This window comes from Phocoena sinus, chromosome 18 (genome assembly GCF_008692025.1).
Source record: "Phocoena sinus isolate mPhoSin1 chromosome 18, mPhoSin1.pri, whole genome shotgun sequence".
Taxonomy (NCBI): domain Eukaryota; kingdom Metazoa; phylum Chordata; class Mammalia; order Artiodactyla; family Phocoenidae; genus Phocoena; species Phocoena sinus.
The window spans coordinates 75,065,297-75,082,621 of record NC_045780.1 but is presented as its reverse complement, the minus strand read 5'-3'; the positions used below and the strand labels follow the sequence as shown (position 1 = coordinate 75,082,621).

The window sequence follows — 17,325 nt, the reverse complement described above, 5'->3', positions numbered from 1 at the left end:
TTCCATGGACAGTCAGTTTCTCCCAGGTACACCCAGAGCACCAGGGATGCAGAATTGCACGAGGCCCCTTTACAGGAGCCTAGAAGGGAAGCAGGCAAGCAAAGAGTGTCGCCTTCAGTGTGAGTCCATAGGAAGAGAACATTCCAGAGGCTTTCGGGGTGGGTTTACAGATCAGGGGCAGGAGGTTTACAGATGAGGTCACACAGGACGGGTAGGAACCCATCAGGCTGAGGGCTGTGTGAGCGAGGCGAAGGGGAAGCAGGGGTGCAGGGCTGCTGAGGATGAGGCCGTTTAGTGACGCTGCGTGTCACCTTCCACAGCCGCAGCGCACAGACTGAGCATGGGGGTGGAGGCTCAGAGGCTGGAGCGCTCAGCAGGGCGCGGTCACAAAGCTCAGTGTCCTTTAAGGAGTTTGAACTTTTCCCGGAGTGCTGCGGAGAGGCCCTGGATGATGGAAAGCGGCGTGGTGACAGAATCAAATAGTCCCACAGAGGTTACCCTAACCCCCCGGTACGGACCAGCACGGAGGGGAGGAGATCAGGACTGAAGACGCAGATGCTCATCTGTGGACGTGTCGTGTAGGTGAGCGATGGGAATGGCTGGGATAATAGTGTCAACAGAAATCAAGACATTTGGAGCCTTGATATCTAGGACGTAGGCTCGTAGGACCTGGGGAGAAAGTGGTTGGGGAGAGCGTAGAAGGGGACATTGGGGGTAACTCCCAGATTTCTCTCATCTTGCTTCTCCCGAAGAGAAGATGCTGAATTCCACTCTGGACTTGCAGAGGCTGAGATGCTAAAGAACATGGAAACAGAAGCATGTAGGATGCAGTTTATAGACAGATCAGGTGAGAGAGAGAGAGAAAGAGGGGTGCCCTGGAAATAAGGATTTAGGCGTCACTGTTTTAAAGACCAAGCTGAATCGTGAGAGTGGACGATTACCACGAAAGACTGTGCAGAAGGAAGTTTAGAACAGAAGCCTGAGTGACACCAACATTTTGGGGCGTGGCAGAGGAAACAAACAACAATTACAACAAAAGAGCCAATGAAGTAGTAGTGGCTGGCAGAGAAGGAAGAAGCCCAGGGTAAATGGATTCTCGTAATCACGGGGGCCAGCGTTTCAAGAAAGAGTTTCAGCAGCAGCGCTCATTGCTGCCAAGAAGTCAGATAAGAAAATAGCTGATTTTAGCAGCTGGGTTATCACCACAGGGGCCAGGTTGCTTAGAAAGAACAAGTTTCTGTGCAAGCAGTTCAGGCTGACACCAAACCATAGCGAGGTGAGGAGGGGAAACTAGATGCAGCAAGGACGTCATTAACTCAGATAATGCAGGAGGCGTCCAGTAAGTCCCCTACACACACGCCTTCAAGTTGCAGACTTGATGGGAACGCGTATTCTCATGTCCAGTCACATAAGTTAGTTCACGTGTCGTACGTTGTCACGTGCATGCATCCTCCACAAGTGCTGTGATTTGTGTACTTTACTGTGCGGTACTGTGTAGAGTACAGCAGTACAGCGTCTTTATTTTAAGCCCAGGATGTCCGGAAGCAAACCTAAAAGCAGTGGTGACATAGCTGGTACTGCTGTACTTTTCGAGGTACTGTACTGTAAGATTAAAAGTGTTTTCTTTATTTTTTGTTTGTTTTTCATGTATTACTTGTGTGAAAATTATTATAAACCTATTACAGCACAGTGCTATATGGCCGATTGTGTTAGTTGGGTACCTAGGCTAACTTCATTGGACTTACGAACAAATTGGACTTAACGAACGCACTCTCGGGATGCAACTCATTTGTACGTAGGGGACTTACTGTGTTAATGAGGAAGAAGGGAAAGAAGAAGCTGGCTTCCTGTGTGTCCTGGACTGTGCAGGAGACACACTGACCAATTCTTCCCCGGTTTCCTTCGTTTCCGAGATCATCGTTGGATGGTAGCATCCTCTATTCAGGAAAGCTTGAAGAGTTGATTTGCTTTTTGTCATCGTTGCCATCACGTCTGTGGGCCTCCAGGTATCACACCCGACTAGCAGGTGGAGCCGGGCTGGCCCTGCCTTCTTCAGACGGAGTCCCTCTCCTGAAGGGACTGAGCCTAGGGTGGTGGTGAGAATGGATTGGGTGGACTTAAAAACATAGGGCGGTGCCAGGAAGCGAGGGCCGTTCTGAAGTTCAGGGGATTAGACCGAGTGTTATCACAGGACCCACGAAGCGGGTCACCAGGAGAAAACAGGAAGGTACTTGCATTCGACGCAGGAAATGGAGCGAAGATGCAGCCCCGCGGGACAAGGCGTGCTGACATTGTAAGGCTTAGGCGGATCAAGGAGCCTGTCTCCTTACACTGTCCATCTCTGAATATTCTTCCTCAGATGACCTGGCTTATCCTCAGGCGGGGATTGTTTTCTTGCTTCCCTCTTAAAATATGTCAGTATTTCCATTTTCTGGGTGCCACGTGTGCTTTAACCAGACACTGACACAGGGCTAAGGAAAGACGCTCAGATATACGCATGCGAACATTTCTTTCGACCTCCTGCCCCACTCACAACTGTAACAACATGCCTTGTGCATCAAAGTGCCTCAGCCCGAGGCGGTCGCCACCGCAGACTACGGCTTACGGAACCAGCGATTTCAGCCCCGCGTGCTCCAGACACACGCCACTCACGCGTTAGAGCTGCCAGGGAAGGGCCTCAGAAAACGCATCAACGCATGGTATACATGTAAGAAGAGTTAGCCCTTAGTAATTCTTGGGGGAAAAGGGAAAACAGCCTTCTGATTTGAAGATGACAACCATGTTCAATACCTGACATTTTTCTTAATAATAAAAAATAATAATAATAAATTGTAACCGACATATTTTTTCAGCCGGCTAACATATATTTGCAATATAAATTGGTTCCCTTGCTCTAAAACGTGAATATAAATTTGGGGGGAGGGAGGCAAGTATACTTAAAAGAAATGAGAATCCAAGTCCCTATGGGAAAAATACGAATCTGGGACATTTTGTGAAAGGCTCTACGGGAGGTGAGCCGTGGTCGTGTGGAACGCCCAGAGCCAAGAGAGGTCGTGAGACCCGGTGCGTGCTGACGTCACACTGGTGCATGCTGACGTCACGCTGGTGCATGATGACGTCACTTGTAAAGAGGCGCCTGAAAGCCATGATTATTCAGGGCACTGGGTATAACCCGTAATGAACAATATTTCTAGCCCCATAAAGCATCCCCCTCCTAGAGTCCCGTAGCTTAACATCACTTCCCGTAATCAGGGAACAGGGACCCCTCGCTCAGTCTGTCTCCTGGGATTTTCCTCTCAACCATGCTTGTACCATTACAACCAGAACTTTCCTGAAAACTGAGAATTATCTTAAAAAATAAAAAAACTAGTCTTCATCGGGAATCTGGAAATGAGTTCAATAGACCACAGCTCCCTGGGATCTCCCCTCCTCTCCTCACACCTTCAATTAGGCCCGCAAAACCGAGGGGATTTGTAAAGTGATGTTGGTGCAGAGAAGACCCAGAAATCAGCCCAGGGGTGGGGTGTGATTATTACAGCCACTGCGCAGAATTTCAAGGGAAGGTTTGGAAAGTGCAGATCTGGGATGAAGTGACTTGACTTAAAAAAAAAAAAAGAAAGGCTCCCGTGGTGGCACAGTGGTTGGGAGTCTGCCTGCCGATGCAGGGGACACGGGTTCGTGCCCCGGTCCGGGAAGATCCCACATGCCGCGGAGCAGCTGGGCCCGTGAGCCATGGCCGCTGAGCCTGCGCGTCCGGAGCCTGTGCTCCACAACAGGAGAGGCCACAACAGTGAGAGGCCCGTGTACCAAAAAAAAAAAAAAAAAAAAAAAGAAAGAAAAAAAGGTACGTTACGTTAAGAATGATTCAGTTGATGCCTTCCCAGTAATGTGCTGTGTTATTAAAACAACATCCAAGAAGGCAGGGATTTGAGGTTGCCATCAACTGTGATCTTCCTAGGCCCCAGTTCTCACTTTAAAATGAGAGGCTTAGCTAGATGACCTCTAGGACCTTTCCCCTCTGAACTGCCACCCTCCCCTCAAGGACTCCAGAGACCCACCTTTTGTCATGTTGTCATCACTTTCCACTTCCTCTCAGAAGAGGTCCAGCTACCCCAGGGCCCAGTGAAGGAAGTGCTGGCCTGAATTTTGTCCATTTGCTACTATAATCTCTCTCTAACTCAGGTTCTTTATTTGTAAAATATTTCCCAAACCCATCTCAAGGGTTTCAGGGGGAAAAATAAGAAATGAGAAAACGCTCTGGGAGAAAGAGAAAATTGTTATCCAGCTATTAAGTAAAAATGTCATTCTTTTTTAGGCCGTTTTAATAGTCTAGTCAGTTCCTTTTCTAGACTGTAGCTTGAGAGTATTTTCTATTGACCGTAGGATGGGCAACTGTCAAACAGTTTGTTGTACTGTCAGCAGTGATTTCCAGAGGCAGCAGCAGAGCGGGGGTGGGGTGAGACGTCCTTCACGAGCATAGTTACCTGGCAAGCGTAACTTCCACAGAGAGAGGAAAGTACAAGCCCTCCAGGAAAGATGGGGGTAAACGTAGTTGAACCAGTCATTTATCATCAGAGACCTTAAACCTGTTTTTGTTCCTTCCCTAAATTATTGTTTGGCATCAGATAATCATTTATACTATTCAGTGACACCTAGAAAAGCGATGACTTAGTATGTCTCTCCATAGGAGAAGGCTAAGCCATTATAAAAAAGATTTCTGGTCTTCCTTATACTACGGAGTTCTTATGAAAGAAGACAAGTGTATTCATTTGTCATCGTGTGCTTTTCCCTGAAAATCCTTGAGGGCTTTTAAAAGTTAATCATCTTGTTTCTTTGGTTTTGTGCCACCACAAAACATCTAACTTTCTCAACCCCCCCTCCCTCAAAAATAAAAGGGAGGCATTGGAACGTATCTCAGAGATGTTTATTTCTCTCCCTTTCCTGACACAAGAATTCTCCTCACAGTATACTGGCAAGAGTTATCTAGATTCTGCTTGAATTCTAGGCTGTCCACTTACTTCCGTTGCTAATTATTATGTGTGCAAAGTGTGACCAATAATTACCTTCTATGTGTGTGCTAAGAATTACATGGGGAAAAAATGTATGTACCTTGCTTAGACAGAGTGTGAATTGATAAATACTCGCTATTACTATTGTCAGGTATTTACGATCTCTTAGTGTACATTTAACGGTACACCATCCACTTTTCCGGGCAGAAACATAGGCGACAGAATCTTACCAGGCTAGTATTAGCCTTAGAAACAGGTAAACAGAAGACATCAGCGCCCAGGGTCTGGGAAATACCTGAGTCACAGCCATCTGTATGGTGATACTTTGCCATGGTTTTATTTGGGCCTAGTTTCACCTTGTTCCCTTATATTAGAATAAGGCATTTTTTCAATATCTACTTTCCTAAATACCTATCAAAAACAAAGAGCTAGGTGAATTCATAGTCCTTTCACATTTTATTAAATTAAGCAAATACTTATCGAATATCGATGTGGATCACAGTATCTAAAGGTCCAAGTTGCGGCTCTGAGGAGGTTTCCCTCTTCGTTCTCCTCACCACACCACGACATAAAGTGTCTGATTTAGGTTGGGTGTTTCCCGGCTTTCGGACGATGAGATATTTAATGCATTTGATGTGAGTCATCAATTTAAATGCCCGCCGCTGCTTGTTCTGTGCCCTGGAGTTCAAGCTCTAACCAGCCGCCTCTGCACAGCCCGCGGGGGCATCTTTGTAGGGGAATCAGCGCCATCTAGTGCCCTTGGGGGGAATAGCCGGTGTCTGCAGGGCTCTCGCACCCTGCAGTAAATAACCACGGCGGATCCACAGTTATTTCCTTTCTTGTATATCACTGGATTTTAAAAACTCCAGGCCCTGCTTAACTCCACTGTTTTTCACATGAGTTACATCCCCTCAAACGCCACATTACCTTTTGCATTCTCTTAAGGGCTCAATCAAAAAATGTTTTGCTCTGTTGCCAAGACATCGCTTGCAGCTGGCCTTGTGTGAATACGCTGTCTCCAAGTGTGAGTTTTCTTATGATCCGCTTGAAGCCCTAGCATGTGTCTCACAGTACAGCATGTCCTTTATCAGTCAGAACTGTTGTCATTCCGCCCTATTTTTGATTCTTCTCTTTTTTCAGATTGTCTACAAAGCCTGGCTGTGTTCCCAGTATTTTGAAGTCGCACAGCTGAACTGCAGAAAGACAATTCCTTGCAAGCAATACTGTTTGGAGGTTCAGACGAGGTGTCCGTTCATACTGCCCGACAATGATGAAGTTATCTACGGGGGACTCTCCAGTTTCATCTGTACAGGTACAGTGCAGGGCAGGTGTTGGCACCCAGCCTCTCGCGGTGGATCTGCTTCTTATGTGGTGTTTGTTTGGTTGGGGGTTTCCTTCCACCTATGTAACCCTGAAGATTCGGCTGGGACTATTCCATGCTTTCCTTCACAGAAGCCCTGAAAGGACCCCGAAACTGATTTGGAGATGCCACGTGATGTGTCGTCTACCTGTGACCACCATCATTAAGTTTGTAAAAGGATAAAATGGAAAAACGTCAGCAATCTTTGGATTTGCTTAAATTTGACTTAGAGTCGGTTGGGTTCTACCTACCTTATCTTTGTATTAGCCTAAGAACAGATGACGTGATAAGGCGGTAATATTATGTTTCTTCTTCAAATTGGTAACAAGTTTAGGTCCCAAATCTATTTTCTGAGAAGTGTTATGTTACTTTATCTTAAATAAGTATCGAGAGTATGAAGAAATGCCCATTTAAGTTACTCGTGTGTGTGTATGTGTATTAGAGTCCGGTTAAATTGTTTACCTCTTTCACCAAATGACTCAGACTGGGCAAAACACCAGTAGCAGCATGCAATTTCTGGGTATTTATAAGTGTTATACAATTTAGACGTAGAATAAGACGCAAAGGATAAGGGTAGATTGCTTTTTAAAAATAAATGCTGAGTAGACAAGTGAGAACGATCCCCTTTGCTGCAGAAATGTGATAATGAGAGTTGTTGCTTCACGCTGTCTCAGTAAAAATGTGCTGCGGGTCCTTGTAACTGGATGGCTTGAGTTGTAGCATGTTTAGTTTTCAAGTTTTAAGGATAAGACACCATCATATGTACGAAGAAACATGAAAACCCCTCTTCTTATAATAAACTTTAGACCCTTCTAAGCAGAGTGACATATTGAGATGTTCAACATGAGAATTTATCAGATTCTTTCTAGAGCACTTATTTCCATGCCTATCCATAACCCATCCTGTTCTAAGTGATGTGCTATCAAGAGACTGTCCAGCAAAGCTCTCCCCTAAACGCCTGCCTGCACACTGGATGACTTTTGTGCTGCCCAAACTTATGGGAAGGATATCTGGATGAAGGTTAAGAGACATGGGCTTTCCTCCTGTTTCTATTCATGCATTCTCTCCGAGCCACCATCTCCTCGTTAGTACATTAGTGATAGCGATACCCCTCAGGCATGTCTGCAGTGAGGAATACAGATAGAGAAGCTGCACGAGATACGTCATCCATAGGCAATAGCCATTGTACATAAGGAAGCGATTTGTGGAATGTAAAGTGATTTACCAATTATTTTTGTTATTCCACTGATTTGATGCTGACATCATTTTTCATATGGTTCCTCTCTACTGGGAAGACAGAGAAAGAGAGAGAAGAGAGAGATAAAAGGAAGGAAGAGGGAAGGAAGGAAGGAAGGAAGATATTAACACCTTCTTCCTTTGAATCTGAGCCAGAATTCACCAGTCACGGGCTATTCATTTATTTGTCTTCCACACAAAACTTCAATAAATGGTCATCAAGATAAGGTCTTCATCTCTTGACTTAAGGACCAATGAGGTGTCTGTGATTTTAGGACTTCTGAGAAACTTCTGGAATTTTATGTAAAGGTTGTATTCTTGTTCATTCTCATGCATGTAGCTTTTTTCCTAGAGAAGGTCAACAGCTTCGCTAGATTCTCAGAGCAGAAAAGAACCTCAGATGAAGGGAGAGGCGTCTGTCTATCTCCTCCTGCTTCCTGGTCTCTTCTCTGTATGTTTGAATCTGAAATACAGGTTTGAACGTTCATCGGCTTCCCTATACACTTTCAAGGCCGTCAGAAAGCTAAACATGGAAATTAATCTCTTTTCGCACATGTGCAGAAAGTCTATCTTATATTTTTAATTGTCTTTGAGTCTTTCAAAGTCAGATTTTTTCATCTACATCATTAAGGAAAACAAATAGGAAAGGAGGAGAGATTTGTCATTTGTCGGATCCAGGGGAAAATGCCACCAAAATTAGAAGCTTTCTGGGAGAATCTCGTCACTGAATATTTGGGAATCTGACTCTTCTTTCCCCACTGTCAGCTGGGCCTATGTTCTTTTTCTTACTTCTCAAAAACGTGCAGAATAAATTATGAAGGCATTTGGTCCCTGAGCGCTGTGAAAAATTTTGACCAAAACAATGGTACTGATTTTCAGATTGATCCTCTTTTCTAAGCTGTGACCCAGGCTTCCTGGAAGAATTCTTCTGTGTCTTATCACTAGCAGCCATCCTTTATCCACCTTGGGTCACAGAGGTCCCTTGAGTTTTGCTGCTGGACTTGAACAGGAGAGATTTCTGCAGGTGGGAACTGCTTGCTGCCATGTCACTACCGATGAGGGTCCCAGACACCAGGGTCCCCAGAACATCTCCTTCTGGGAAGAAGTGAGCTCCCGGGGCCACTGGTGAAACCCTGCCCAGGAACCCAGTGGCCTCACATTTGTAGGGAAACTAGTAAGACTTTTACATATAAAACATTTGTTTCCAAACATTGTCACACGATCTTTGAAGGTTCACCTCTTACAGATAGACGTGAAGATCCAAAGAACTCGCCCTTCAGGTATACTTGGAGTAAGTATTGAGTCATCTCACACACCTTTTACGCATTGTGAATGGAGCGTCTTCTGGACTCAGAATGAGACTAAGTCTAGTCGAGAAATGGGAGTATTTTTCCTAGTTCCCCAGTGGGCTGCACAGGACCTGAGGCCCACTGGGAAGCAGGCTCATAGCCACGTTTCAGCTCACACAGAACAGCACATCTGCTGGACTCCCCCCTCAATGAAATGAGTAAATGGCAATCACTAAACCCAATTTCACTAAAAGGAGTTCACCAAGTAGGTTGGTCTTCATCTTGCCTCCGGTACTTCCTCTTTTTTAAAAAATTAATAAATGATTTTATTGCCATTCTGTGTGCTGAAAACTATAATCGTTTATCATCAAGAGTTGAAGGAAACAGACAGTTTCCTTCAAATTCCTTTAATAATGGTCTCCCTACGAATGGAAACACATCCAATTCAGAAGCTTCCAGAAGGAAAGAGATTCCCTCTAAAAATCATCTCAGAAAAGTACTCAGCGAGCGCGTGACTGCAAAAGTCTCGCCGGCAGATGCTGTCCAGGTGAGGGTCAGTTTTGTTCAAGGCGCTTCTCCATAGTGACAAACCAGTGGCGTCATTATGGCTTTTTTTTTCCCAGCGTCCTCTGCATCATCCCATCTTTTAGGGACTGGGATTACAGGACTCCAGGTCTTCCTGTCATCTAGGCTTTTATTAGATATATACTGATGCTTAGAATTCCTGTTATCCATCCCAAAAAGTACATCTCAGTCCTTGGGATCAGGGAACCAGTTAGAGGGTTCAGAGTAGACAAAATTCCTTTCAATAATCAGGAGTTATTTAAAATTGGGGTAAGTTATTCGATGCAACCTCATTGCATCATTTCTTTCTGAGGCATATATTACTTACCCGTGTCCTACATGGGCGTGTTTTACGTGTCTACATTTTGGTCATCTGCTGCTATGATCCTTGGCAAGCCGGTAGCTTACTTTTAAGAAATGAAATATCTGAGAATGCGTGTCCTTGGCTGTACAACGTCTTTGACTCAGGCTGTTGCTGAAGGTGAAGGACAGATGTTTTAACCACAAAACTAGAGGAGAGAAGAGCCTCCTCCTATTGTTAAGTTCTGCTTCTGTTTCAGGTAATGAAGGAAAGACACTTTGCCTGAGATCTCTCTTGGTTTTTCTGTTAGAGGATAAAACTGAGGCGTTGCTGAAGGGGTGTTTGAGAAATTAATTAGGGAGAAATTCCAAGGTGCTGTCAGGGTGAAGCCCGTCATTGGATGTCAGGCTTTATTGAGCTAAAACTTTTCGAGGTGGGCTCTGTTCTCAAGCTGGGTTCACACAATACTCTGCTATTTTAGAAACTGTTTCTTCGTCTTCAGAGTGAGGGGGTGGAGTCCTTTGTGGGTTCTGCGCTGTCAACCCATCATGGCGATAATTACGTGGGTTTCCCCCCTGCACACTCCCTCGCGTTCTTCTAGAATCCCCTGGAGAAATCCTGGATTGCTTACCTGGAATGGTGAGCCAACACTAACAACACAGAAGTAGCAGAGCGTCTCAGGCTGCGGGTGCTATGGTAACGTACATTGCGAAAATTGCCACTTGATTGATGGATAAGAGAGACCCTACCTGATTTGCTGCTGTATTTTTCATAGGTGAATTATTGAAAGAAAAAATAAAGTAAAAGATCTGCTGGGGGTTACTGACAATGGAGATAAAACATTTTGAGAATTCTGTGTAAATTCTGCATTTCATTTTTTAGCTGTGACAAGCATGAGGTTATATTTCCGCCTCCTGGGAAAACACGGCGGGCTGTTGCACGTTAGGGTGACAGGTCTGATTATACAGTGATGGAGGACGGGCGCCCCCTGGTGGCGCGGCTCTGTGTCTGCAGGGGACCTAAAGCGGTTTATTTCCCTCAGGCAAGGGAAGTCATTTTAATAATCCTTTGAGAGAAAAAAGATGGGGGAAAATACTTGGATGTGCGTATTGATCGAGTCAGAAAGGAATTTTTTTAATATTGCGTGTCATTCACAGGAGAGAGTTGACAACTGTGAAAAATCATTCCCTAAATTGTATCTCACATATCTGGGGAGTTGATGAAGATTTTTAGAAAGATTATGTAAAAGATTTTCTCACCGAAGTAGTGTTTCAGTAGAAAAATCTGCTCCCTATAAATTTTAATTTGGACGTCTATGATATCTTTAATCTCCGTACCTTCTCCACTGTGTGAATATGTTTGATTATTTTCTAAAACTCAAGGGTCTTTTTTTCTGAAAAAGGAATAATGAAATACCAGCTAGTTATAGCACCATGTGATGTCATACAAAGTCTTTATATATATATATATATATATAATATATATATATAAATCTACAAAATATGTAGGTACAAAATCTTTGTGTAGATACAAAATCTTTATATAAATATATATATATATATATATATATATAAATTTAGACCAAAAGAGAAATGTGAAGGAAGATAGTATGATCAGAATAAATAATAAATACAAAAATAAGTTATTTTTTAAAACTTACGTAGCATGTAGTAACTTCATGTGTTTGGGACATCGTCTTCCATTAAAACACTGCACTTTTGGAGGCTTATTAAATTCGTATAGTTAGACCTGAGTTCAGGTCCTCATACTTAAGATCATCTTCCCCGACGTCCACCTCCGTGTGCTTCCCCAGCAGTTCAAGTTTACCTTGAGCGAGGGGACTAATGCAGGGAAACAGCCCCGGAGTAGAAATTAGGTTGGTGGATTCTGCCCATAGCTATGAATTTTGGAACGTCGTAGCCACTGGGTTTCCATTTCCTCATCTCTACAAGTGGCTGATGCGTCTGGGTCTCCAGCACATTCAGCCCTCCTGGATGTTGAGGGCAGAGTCTGAGTCAGGTGGGCGCCCCTTGGTCCAGGCAGAATCTGAGTCAGATGGGCGCCCCCTGGTCCAGAATGAGGGCAAAGCACCCCAGCACCAGACAATGCAGAGTCCAGCATTGTGTTAGAGGAGGCTGGCATCTCGCTCCAGGCCCCCCTGGATGCCCCTCGCTGGAGAGCCAGGAAGGACTGGTGATAAACTCATCTACCTCCAGGTGTGCTGATAAAACTGACCATACCCTCCCAAGCCTACACACCTAGACAAACCTTGGAGAAGTTCCAACACAGTCCACGTTGTACTTCTGCATTTTCTCTCTCTACCTTACCTGATCTAAGAGGAGAAATGAAAGGGATTAGACCAGGGAGAGTTGAGGAAACCATGCGTGGAGCTTTGGCATGGCGTGGAGTTGAATCAGCCCCAAGGTGTGTCCAGTCTCTATGGCAGGGAGCCCTAAGCTTGCTGCCTCTGGAGCCAGGAAGGGCGGAGCCTGCAGCCACTTCCTGGCCTGTTCCCAGGTCAGTGGGCACCGCAGGTGCATTGAGCAGAAAGCTGTCCTCCTTGATGCCACCTGGAGAGGATCCTAGTGACATCATCTCACAATTGCCTGGTAATCTGTAGCAGCAGCGTAACTTGCTGGCCTGGCCGGTATGTCTTGACCTCTGAACTCCCTAGGATGGACGACTTTCCTTTACTGAAGCCAGAATTATTGAACGCTGCTCCGACAGGACCAGGGGAGGGCATCCTGGACAATGAGTTGGTTGGTCTGCACTCAGATGGAGGTTGAAAGAAAACGTTTAGAGAGCTTCCCTAGAGCAAGGAGGAGGGTGAAATACACATCGTTCTACAGAGATTCACATCATCCCCAGAAAGCTTCGTGACTGACAAGACTTTAAGCCTGACGAACGCTGTGACACCTCACTTACGGAATTTACATTTTAAGTGGGCCCCCAAACCAAGCGTCAAGGTTAACTTGCCCCCTGCCCCCCAATTCAAGTCCTAACCTGCAGTATCTCAGAATGTGACCTTATGTGAAAATAGGGTCTTTTAGGGAGGTGATCAGGTTAAAGTGAGGACACCAGGATGGGCCCTGATCCCATGCTGCCCAGTGGGTATGTTAATCCGCTAGGGCTGCCATGTAACAAGACGCCACAGACGGGGTGGTTTAAACAACAGAAATGTATTAGTCCACAGTCCTGGAGGCCAGAGGTCCAAGGTCAAGGTGTTGGCAGGTTTCGTTTCTCCAAAGGCCTCTCTCCTCGGGTCACCTTCTTACTGTGTCTTCACAAGGTTCTTCCCTTTGTGTGTGCACCCAGGGGTCTTCCTGGGTGTCCAAATTTACTCTTTTTACTCTTTTCATAAGGAATCTCATTGAATTAGGGCTCACTCTAAAGACCTCATTTTAACTCAATCATCTCTTTAAAGGTCCCGTCTCCAGATACGGTCACGTTGAGGTGCAGGCAATTAGGGCTCTAACATCTCGATTCATCTCACAGAAGTGTACTTATAACAAGGGGACATTCGTACCCACAAACAGACCCACAGGGAACACAGTGGGGGGAAACACAGGGAGAATACCATCACCTGCACCCCTGCCAACACTCTGATCTCAGACTGGCCTCCTCCAAAACTGTGAGACCATAAAGTACTGTTTTGAAGCCGCCCAGCCTGTGGGACTTTGTTAGGGCGGCTCTGAGCTCTGCCTGGTAATTTTGGAATAGAACAGATACATTCAGTATTGTTTGTTCAAGAAGAGAATAATGTCTAACCCTTCTATGAAGACGGATTTTGCGTACTTCAAAAGTTCTAGAGGATTAGAGGAGAGGAAGCAATAAAAAGGAATCATAAAGGCAAAGAGAGAACTCAGCCTAGAGGAGTTAGAGGATAATAATTATGCAGAGAGAGTAATGATGAAGAAGAAAGAGTATTAACCAGTACGGATCGGTTTTAATGGCAAAATAAAATGATTTTCATGAATTTCACAAATCTCCTTTTGAAGGGATTTAGTACCACGTTCACTTTGCAAAGATGTTGTGTGTACTGTGTCCACCCTTTCGTGGCTTCACGATTAGAAGATTTTAAACCTGAATCTGCAAACTTTTCATGTCACGAAATTGCAGTTAGTGAATTTTTCTTTTGGAAAATCTAATCACTCTGTACTTTGTGCTCAACATTGCTGTAAACCTAAAACTGCTCTAAAAAATAAATCCTAATGAAAAGCGGGGGTGGGAGAACCTAGCTAAATAAACTTTCTATCTCTAGAAAAATTGTCTTCGATTTGGAGATGTGTTTGTTCTTATCATTTCCAGCCTACTCTTGTAGTGTCAGAAGGAAATGCAGACTCATGATTTTATATAACAGTTTTATGAGATTTGTGGACAGCTTTCAAATTCCAAATCTTAAGCCTTACAAGAAGAATGGTTTACATCCCTGTTCGCTTCTATTATTCTTTCCACAAAGAGATAAAATTTAAATGCATGGAGCATCAGGAAAAGCAGGAAGTGTATTAGAAACCATGAGCTCCATCAATTAGCACAAAAGAAGCAAACATGAACATATAATTAGGGAAACTCCATATGTAACGTCACGGAGGTTCAGAGCTGAAAGGACGTGAGCTGTCGTCCAGCTCTTGAGGGTGGGTTTCCCGTTGGCTCCGTGCACGGTGGGGTCTGGACTGTAAAGAAAATTGAGGTCGGGACCGTTAGTGGATTCAGTGATCACCTAGGAAAGTCTGCACAAGTGAGGAAGCAGGCGTAGGCCTTCCTCAGTCATATTCGTCCCACATGACGGCTCAGGGGTTAAATCCAGCAGAAAAGAAAACTGAAGAATAGAGAAACCAAGTCTCTTCCCCGGGTTCACACTGAAGCCATCAGTCGAAGCCACGGCATCTGGCTCCCTGACTGGGCACAGTTCACTGCTCTTCTGTTTTCTCCCTTTTCACCAGAATTTATTTTGTAACTGGAGTAGCCAAGCTTCTCCCAGTCGTGCCCTTCTCATCACAGGCTTCACTCCAGAGGGTCATTAGCTCCGCCTACTTTTCTTGTAAAATGCTTGCTATGCTGGAGAGAAATGTCTGAGGAGAAATGTGGTAGATGTGTATGAAATTATATTCTCTCCTCCACATTTTACTTCCTGAGAAGTGCGTCCTGTTCCGCCCTAAGTATCTTCTCTTGCATTTTCACTCATTCAACATAAATTTGCGCAACACTCATTGCCTCAGTTTTCTTTTGCTCCCTTAACAAATTGCCACAAACTTTGTGGCTCAAAACGGCACAGATACGTTATCTCCCAGTTCTGTAGGTCAGAAGTCGGATCTCACCGGGCTGAAATCAAAGTTTCTCCTGGAACCTCTAGGAGAAGACCTGGTTCCTGATCATTCAGACTGTTGGCAGAATTCAGCTCCTTGCTATTGTAGGACCAAGGTCCCTGTTCCCTTGCCGGCTGTCCACCAAGGAGAGTGCCCAGCTTCTTGAAGCCACCCACATTCCTTGGCTTGTGGTTCTACTGCTCCAAGTTCAAAGTCAGCAGTGGAGAAGCAAGTTATTCACATGTCACATCTCTCTTACCCGCTGGACGCAACCTCTCTCTCTTTTTAAGATCTCGTGTGACTAGATTAGTCTCGCTTGGTAAACTTCCTATTTTGTCAGCTGATTAGCAACCTTAATTCCATCTGCATCCTCAATTCCTTTTTGCCATGTTACAAGATATTCATAGGTTCTGGGGATTAGGATGTAACCTCTTTGCGGGGGGCACATCATTTTGCCCTCCTGCATCTATCATGTACCAGCTATTGGGCTAGATGCTGGGGATAGAAAGAGGATTAATAGATGTGGTTCGTAACCCGAGAAACACAAGTTTATCTGTGGAAGTAAACAAATTGAATAAATACTAGACTGGAGGTGTTGCCTGTAATGTATTAACAAAATATCGAAGAGGAAGGGAACCATTCACTTATCTCCATAACTTCTCTGAGATGTAAGTATAGCGAGTGTAATTATCACAGATTTACAGATGTGCAAGGGAATACAGAGAAACTATGTTTTCCCAGGTTTAAGCGGATGATTTCCCAAACAAGGGTAAGATCCATGATGAAGATTTCATCCCTAGCTTCCAGGCTACCTTACTGTGTATGTATGTCACTGCCACTGTTATAACCACGCCCAGCATTATTACTGTCTACTAATTGTGAGCACTTAGCACAAGACATTCAGCCAAGCACCTAAGATCCATCGTCTCATTAAAGCTTCACAGTGTCTCCATGAGGAGAGTATGTGTGTCGATAAGGCGTCCTGCAAGTGCAGAAACCCTACTGGAACTGACTGAAGCAAAGACGGAATTCATGGTCCAGAAATAAACAACAGGGAATATATTGTTCATTAGATAGATAGATAGATAGGTGGTAGAAATATGCTAACATAAAGAGATATACTGAAGCACAGAGATACAGGAGAGATTCCATGCAGAGAATAACTCTCTCGAGCTCTATCAAAGCTCCAAGTCGAGCTTTGGCCCCCCGACCCCACCTCTGAGCTCTGTTTTTCTCTTTGTTAGTTGATTTCACCAGCAGCTACAGATTTATAACCTCTCAGTTTGGGAACCGCAGCAGGAAGAGATCACCTCATTGCCATAATTTTTGCAGAAGTCCCGGTGGAGTCCAGTAGTGTGGCTTAAGTCACGTGTCCACACTTGAGCAATCCCTGCAGCCGGGGAGACGGAACGTCCAGGTCAATAAGGCAAGTCCCAGGCCTCCTGCCTGTGGGAGGGGCTGGCCCAGCCTCACCTGCACCACATCCCTGGAGTGCAGGAAGCCTTCTCCCCAAAATAAAATATGGGTGCTGTTCCCAGAGGGGTCACGGATGTTCCCTGAACTAAACAACAGCTGCCCACCACATAGATGCCCCCTCACCAGAGAGGCCAAGGAAACCTGTGTGCCTCTCCCAGACAGCCTCTGCTGGTAAGTGCCCAGGGCGAGCCAGTAGAGCCTCATCAGGAGCGCTGGGCTTACTCTTCCTGTAGCGCCAATAGATTAGAGAAAAGATGGCGTCTCTTTGAGAATCTAAGCATTTTCATCAAATATCTTAAAAACTCACAACAACATTTCTGTAGAGTAATATCTGTTATTATATTTATACTAGAAAATGCATGCTTAATTATTTAAAAACATTCAGTAAGTGTCAGGACTTCCCTGTGGTCCAGTGGTAAAGAATCCGCCTGCCAGTACAGGGGACATGGGTTGGATCCCTGGTCGGGGAACTAAGATCCAACATGCCTCGGGGAAGCTAAGGCCACGCACCACAACTACTGAGCCCACGCTCCCTGGAGCCCGCGCGCCACAACTAGAGAGAAGCCCGCATGCCACAGCAAAGAGCCCATGCCACACGAAAGATCTCAACTAAGACCCAAAAAGAAAAAAAAGCATTTAATAAGTGTCCATCAGCAAAAAGAAGATAATAAGAAAATCCATCATCTACCACCAATAGGAAAACAACATTTTATACCGTGAATAGTGGTTTGAATGATTAAATATGCTTCTATAGCATAATTTAATGTTTGCATGATAATACAGT

General features: G+C 44.8%; 1 protein-coding gene across 3 annotated transcripts in view; it reads left to right on the top strand.

Annotated features, from left to right (window-relative positions):
- Window positions 1-17,325, top strand: part of FAM155A (family with sequence similarity 155 member A) — a 572,359-nt gene that overhangs the window by 535,385 nt on the left and 19,649 nt on the right. For 2 of the 3 annotated variants that reach the window (XM_032610744.1, XM_032610746.1), the window contains exon 2: window positions 6,150-6,321. In XM_032610744.1, the coding sequence (XP_032466635.1) occupies window positions 6,150-6,321 (172 nt within the window). Of the gene's footprint in view, window positions 1-6,149; window positions 6,322-6,461; window positions 7,103-17,325 lie in introns of those variants that run through there. The other variant, XM_032610745.1, reaches the window with a different exon arrangement.